General features: G+C 36.9%; 1 protein-coding gene across 2 annotated transcripts; it reads left to right on the top strand.

The window, feature by feature from the left end:
* Positions 1–1,013: 1,013 nt before the first annotated feature.
* On the top strand, positions 1,014–3,475 carry LOC142545639 (uncharacterized). Of its 2 annotated transcripts, none has more exons than XM_075652929.1 (6): positions 1,014–1,168; positions 1,233–1,427; positions 2,008–2,322; positions 2,591–2,752; positions 3,017–3,100; positions 3,198–3,475. In XM_075652929.1, exons 1-6 carry the CDS (start codon positions 1,139–1,141, stop codon positions 3,303–3,305), a joined length of 894 nt encoding a protein of 297 aa, XP_075509044.1. In that variant the 5' UTR covers positions 1,014–1,138; the 3' UTR covers positions 3,306–3,475. The 2 variants fall into 2 exon arrangements, with proteins under 2 accessions (XP_075509044.1, XP_075509054.1); XM_075652939.1 differs by having other exon boundaries at positions 1,029–1,172; positions 1,237–1,427.
* The last annotated feature ends 3,846 nt before the right edge of the window (positions 3,476–7,321 follow it).

Genomic DNA, 7,321 nt, shown 5'->3' with positions numbered 1-7,321 from the left:
GGCATCCACCTGCCCGGCTTCAGAAGAAATCATCCAGCAGATTGATCTTGATTTGGGATATTCATTTAATATGCCAGGTCATCAATGACACGAGCTCTTATGGGGGTATCACCACACATCAAGAAAACCAGAGAATTTTAATGCATCTAAAACTTCCATCCATTTATTTCTTGAATTTCTCACAAAAAATACTTCCTTTCTCAACAGTTCTACAACTTGGTGTCGTTCACAGTCGCCCAATCGCAGGGCACTAAACCCTCGAAGATGACAGAGATAAGAAAGAAACGGTCTGGTTCCAGCGAACTTCCGAACATCACGCTTTGCAAGTTTCTGAAAATGGCGAAAGAAGGGTTTTTGGTGATTCTTTTCTTGCCATGAATGAATATACACTATGAAACCAATTGTGCATTATCTTAATTTATGTAAAGATTTGGGAATGGCGTCATGAATTTAAACACTGTAATATGTATGTTTGTATGTAGAAAATGCCTCCTTTCTTCACACGGGCAAGTTGATAGATTGATTTAGGAGGATTTCACTTTTCAGCAGATGTTAACATTATTGTAAAGTTTTAGGCAAAAATTTGTGTGAGGCGGTCTCACGGGTCGTATTTTGTGAGACAGATCTCTTATTTGGGTCATCCATGAAAAAATATTACTTTTTATGCTACTTTTTATTGTGGATATCGGTAGGGTTGACCCGTCTCACAGATAAATATTCATAAGACCGTCTCACAAGACACTAATCAAAGTTTTATTCTCACTCAATTGCTCCATATTCGTGCAATCTTCACCTTTTTTTAGAATATGCAGCACAACTTTAGTTTTATTTTAGTTGTTGTTGTTATTATTATTACTATTATTATTATTATTTTATTTCATATTTATAATTGAACAAATAAATAAACTGGGTTACATGCCTCGAATCAGACCCGTAATCGATCACAGGAGTCGACACACGACTCTTCAGTCTTGCTCGTCCTGAAAAATAATTCTGCGTGGGGAAGAAGAAGAGGAAAATAAATTTTTTTTTAGTTCTTGGTTGACAAGAAATAATATAAAGTTAGATTTTTTTTTATGAGAATCTTGGTATATGTAGTCGGTCATTCACGCATCTTGTTCTTCCTCCATATTACGACATGGCCAAGATCCCCGTCAGATATTGCGTGGTGGGTTGTGTTGTTTCTTCTTTTCTTCATTTCGAACTTCTTTGATTAATGTCTTATGCATCAGGTAGATGCATTTACCGACGCCGCATTCAAGGGAAACCCAGCGGCGGTTTGCTTCTTGGAAGAGGAGAGAGATGAAGAGTGGCTGCAGGCGGTGGCATCTGAGTTTAACATATCCGAGACTTGTTACTTGACTCGGCTTGCTGAATCACCCGACGTCCCCAGGTTTCGTCTTCGCTGGTTCACTCCTGTTGCTGAGGTCCGGCTCTTTTTTCTTGCTCATATTCAATTAACCATTAGATAATTTCAAATCACCATGAACCACTCGTTTCCACTTCTTTAACATGGAAGGATTTACTGATCATCAGCTACTGGGTTTATTTCAGAACTTTTTACTCTGCCCCTACCCCTTCATTCTACTTGACCCAAATTTGGAGGGTTGGTGTTAGCTTGTGATCTCCGTAGAAAGGAGTTTTGAAATCTGAATCTTATTGTTTTCGAAATATTAGATGATATCTTCTCCATGAAGTGAGATGCAAAGGGAAGTTTTAGGCGCCAACTGCCCCGTGTGCTACCTGCTTGTTCCACCTTATGTCTTCACACAATGATGTCTTTGTTAACTGCTGATTAAGCCCTTCTAATTTTCTTCTTGTTCTCCAAAGATGAGCAACGACTGGTAACTAGGTATGCCAGTAGTAACTTTTGAGTATCAAAACTAGAGTCAGCTCATTTATGGATCGTATTTGATTAGAGACTGGCCATTTCCAATGGTGTGCCTTGTATCTGCTGGCAATACTTTCCTCTTTGATGGTACATTGTTGGTTGTTACTTGTATGCAGGTCAAACTCTGTGGACATGCAACTTTAGCAGCTGCTCATTTTCTCTTTGTATATGGACTGGTGAGTTTTGATGTGATTGAATTTTCAACACTTTCGGGGATATTGACAGCCAAGAGAGTACCGGAGACCAAGGCATTGGATCCATCCAACCTTCCAAGTGGTAATGCACGTGAGAGTTTCCTCATTGAACTGGATTTTCCAGTGGTCTCAATAACGAAATTTGATGGTGCTGATGAGGTTTCAACCATTTCTAAAAGCTTGAGCGGTGCTTCTGTTATTGAGATACATAAAACAACTGCAAGCGATGACTTCTTAGTATGTATTCCATTAGCTCTTAATTTTAACAACTGTTGTTGCATCATCGAATTTCCGAAGTCTGTACAACAGGCTACTTTCTTACCATATGTGCATATGTCGAATATCATGAACAATGTCGTGGATAATGAGATCAAAATGGTATTTCTTTATAAAGCTTTGTTACATTCTGGGAGGAGCCTCAATTCTAAGGAGGTGGAAGTCTATATCTTTAGGAAAGGATTTGTCTGTTTGACCTGAAATGCTGTTCACTTTTGTGATATGTTAGGTGGAGCTCCCATCGGGAGATGCAGTTGTGGAAGTAGAGCCGCTATTTGATGAAATACAAAAATGTGCAGGCAGAGGGATAATCATTACCGGGCCCGCTCCTCCTGGATCAAGATTCGACTTTTATAGTCGATTTTTCTGCCCAAAGCTGGGGGTGAATGAGGTAAGCTGCTCAAATTTTATTCCCACTAACTTGGAACTGTATGCGTCAGTTTTACTTTTTCATTCTTTATCTCTCCATAGATTTGAAATATTTCCACCTAAAAAAAGTAGGGCAGAAAGAAAGTTAGTGTCTTGATTTGTTGTTCCCCAGGTCTAGCGATTTATCGGATACGAAAGCATACCTGCACAGAGAGTCACATAGTAGTGCATGTTATACTTGATTACATTTTTGAATTGGATCACTGAAGCTTCAATGTTCGATTAGGATCCTGTATGTGGAAGTGCACATTGTGCTCTGGCACCATACTGGAGCAAGAAGCTTGGAAAATGTGATTTTTTAGCTTATCAGGTAAAAAGCCAATTTGTATCACAGGAAATTCTTGTTTCAATTATTATTTCTTTACCTAGCTAGTATTCGCCATGCTAACTTTACCTGTTTAAATTAGGCATCTCCAAGAAGTGGCGTAATTAATCTGCATCTTGATGAGAAGAATCAGCGAGTGCTGCTTCGAGGAAAAGCCATAGCAGTGATGGAAGGTTCCCTCTTGGTTTAAAATCAGAACTCGGAAGTCATGAATGGTATTTAAATGATGATCCTACTCAATTCCTGTCATGATGGAACTTATGAATAATGATTTGTTTGTAATTCTATGTACTTCATTGTGTAATGTGGCTTTTGGACCATTGATTCTATGCAATCACTCGCTCGACTTATTTCATACAAGTAGTATTCTTACTGGAAGTTCGATTTATGTACTTGCTATATGATGCATGGAAAACATGCTTTAGACGAATAGATTTATCGATTTAAGAATTTTGAATGAACTAAAAGGCGTTAAAACCAATTTTTTCCAAAAGCGTGAAAATGGGAGGTTATCGAACATTAATTTTATATATTAACATGCTTCATCATGTGCAAACTATGTGCTGTTGTGCAAGACAAGATCAATGGTTGGAACAGCTGGACCCAGGCGGGTACCCTGAATCTTATCCGCTGCATAGCACAAACCGAATGGCGCCACTGGCTTGACCTCAGAGAGGCTGTATCCAACAGATACCTTCACGAATGCATCTTTCAAAGCGTTGAAAATTGGGATTTGCATCACACTGTATGGTGCAGAGCTGCTAAGTTTCGTTCCGCCTATTCCATTTTCATCGATGGCTAAGAGGGTCTGGATTAACTAAACAACTCTCTCGCTGACTTTAAAGGAAGACAATCCAATGTAATTATTATCTGGTGATTTGTACCAGTAGAAAATTTGAGTGTCCGCTCCTCGTGGACCCAAGATGAGTGGGGTGTAAGTAAGCGACCTGGAGAGGTCAATTCCAGGAGAGAAATTGTAGGGGCCTGGAGAGTTGAACATAGCTATTCCAGGAGCCTTTGATGGAATTGGCAAGCGCAGGGCAAAAATTCATGGAGAAGAAGCCCGGCTGATTTGAGTCGAAAGAGAATAATTGAACCTGCCCAGAGATGCTAAACCTGTAGACCCTTTACCAATCCCTGTAGATCCTGGAATGTTTATTCGGATCAGAAAGCACGATTTCAGAATTTAAAATTTTGGTTTTGACTATCAAAATTTAACTTGTCTGTCGTATGATTCTAAATCCATTAGTTTATTGAAAGTTTATCTTTAACGATTAACACTCGGCTCCAACTATTCTAAATTTTAATCGAATATAACATTTCTTGTAAATCCGTACAAACGATTTACTTGATCTAATACTTTTCTTCAATCTCCGAATAAATTCCACGATTGATTGCTTGTGAAAATCTTCTATTTTGCACTAGAAAACTAGGAAAAATTGTGCAAGATCAAAGGCTGGAACACGGCAATGGATCCGTACGGTGGAGTTGTGGTGGTGCTCGGCCACGAGGGTGCTTTCAAGAATGCGGTGGCCGAATTCTTGAGCGGAGAGAGATGATCAAGTCTAGTTTTTTTGATTGTGTTGTGTGTTATCAACTCTTGGTAATATATATTTAATGTCTTTCAATTGTACATGGATTATTCTAAAACTAGAGGTTTCTCCCTTGTCAAATCACCTATGTTTATCTTATCAAATTTTGAATAAGATTTGAGATGATTAGATAAGCCCTTTTCTATCTATGATATTTTAGAACCTTTTAGAATTCTCCTTGGCTGATTTCACCATTTAGAAAATCAACCGGTCCAAGTTTGACTAATAAACTTGACGATTCATGATCGTGATATATCGTTGATATGACGAATGTATAAAACTCGTTATTATGATGCAAATTGAAGATTCTAGATATCAAATTTTCACTGATTCATTTTTTGCAGCTGTCTATTTTTGAGATCCTTCACTAAATTAGGTCGTTGAACTTTCCTCATATAATTAGCAATCAAGCTAACTTCCACAACTTCTAAATATGGATTCCACTTATAAATTCTTTTATAAGCTATATATTTGATCTCTATCAAACTTAATCATCAAATTCAATTATTTGAATTTTACTATCTCAACGGAAACACATAAATCAATAGTTGTGTGATCCTCAATAGTTTAACAATACAATTAGCCGTTGATTCACAACTAATGTGCTTTGAGATAACACTTATCTCTTATACGGGCTTACTCTTGTTATCCTCATTATGTGCATCAACTCCTTGATTACAAAAATGCCAGAACTCAAGTATGATTGTCCCCATGAAATCATGATAAGAGCGTCTAATAGTATCTCCTCATTACCTCCTAGTTATCACTGATAGTTCCAGCAAGAACCAATAAGTTATAGTTAGCATACAATAAATTCCCTTCAACGCATATATTCTGATTGAATATATAACAATTGGTACATCGAGAGTTGCATATAAATTTGATAACGATATGATATATTTTTGAGTAATCACAGTGGCATCTTGTGTGCAACTAATAAAACACTTCCTCTTAAAGCACAACTCTTACTATGACCATGAATTCTTTGCACTATTAATTAATAAGATCACAAAAGATATTCATACCTGTAGATAAGGATCTTTGACTACAATGCATCAGCTCTTACGTATGTCGAAGCTACATCCAATCTCACTACCTGATGACCTTTACAAAATCGGTAATTGAGTCAAAGTGCAACACTAGTACGTATAGCCTCTATGTTGTGTCAGGTCAAGAGACTAATGATATATAACCATAACATCAGACTTATCTACTCAGTAAATGATAACTACTTGGAAAGTTCAGTGGAGGATCGTTCAGTAACTCATCCCATGAGCACTCGTATATATGATTGGACATCTCCTTACACATAAGAGTGAAACATGGCGTTAACATCATATATGCTTGTCTTGAGCTCGAGAAATCGTTATCCTTATTTTAGACGGTTGAATTGACTAGGAATTAGTTTAAAATATACAATAAATATTAAATGAATTTGATGATTTACATGACTTGTAAACATCACGCACCATGGTAAATATTCAAGATCTCTATCTATGCAGTTTGCATGATTATACAGATAAAATTAAATAACATAGTTAGATAAAATCTAAAACAAATATTATTTTTACACAAGAGTCAATAAAGCTCATACCACAAGTTGACTTATTCGACACCTGCTCTAACAAATCTATCCGTAAGGAGCAGGCCAATGGCGATTTTCCTAGTAACAGGGTGGTTCTCATGGAATAAACTGCATCTATAGGAGAAAAGATGGAGATGAGTTAAGTGGGGACGAGAGATTCTTATTCATTCTCCTCAGTTTTTGTCAGCAATTTAAAGTGTTGTTTAAAATCCCTCCAATAATATACACGGTGTCGTGACATATCAAGCGTTTTTTAGTACAGAAGGGAAAGGGATTCGAACACTAGTCTAGGGACAAAGGACAATGGGTGAGACCAACCGAGTAACAAGCCCGGTCTCCACATATCAAGCTTTTAGTTTGCTGCTGAATGACTGAATGATTGATGATGAGAAAGGATTGAGTACAAGAAATGGGATGAAGTGGACTGTGGTGTGAATCACGTGGTACAGATTGGAAATCACTACGATAATATATTTGTTGCCATGTGATCTTAGTAGTAAATCTTGGACTCCCAGCACTAATTTTGACTTCCATCCATTATGGCATCCAGCTTTGTTTTTTGTTTTTTGGTTTGTTAGGAATTAACATTAAATCCCCAAAGCCATTTTTCGATCGAAGTTCAGTTTTCAGGTCCAAACTTTTCATGGGTCAGTCCCCAAAGCGTTTTAATTCTTAGTTTGAATTTTCTCTTCATACCAATAATACCACAATATCCATGAGCCTTTTAAAAGTTCAATAACACCCTTATATATATCTACTTACATATAAATATACCATTTCCCATTATGAATTTTCATGTACATCAATCACTCTATTTAGCTTAGAAAGTTGTTCTGTTATATGGATTAACTTGTAATTTCTTTGCTTATTTTAAATAATTAATGACCAAATATTAGTATATGAGCATTAATATTCATTGAATTTATCCTTACACTTCCCCCTAGTGGTTTTACACGACTTCTTCTTGTTTTTTTTCCAGAGTTCGGTTAATTAATTAATAAAATATATTTGTCACTTTTCACAAAATTT

The sequence above is a fragment of the Primulina tabacum genome, chromosome 1, assembly GCF_025594145.1.
Source record: "Primulina tabacum isolate GXHZ01 chromosome 1, ASM2559414v2, whole genome shotgun sequence".
Taxonomy (NCBI): domain Eukaryota; kingdom Viridiplantae; phylum Streptophyta; class Magnoliopsida; order Lamiales; family Gesneriaceae; genus Primulina; species Primulina tabacum.
Note: the sequence above shows the minus strand (reverse complement) of the source record. Positions and strands in the feature narration are given on the sequence as shown.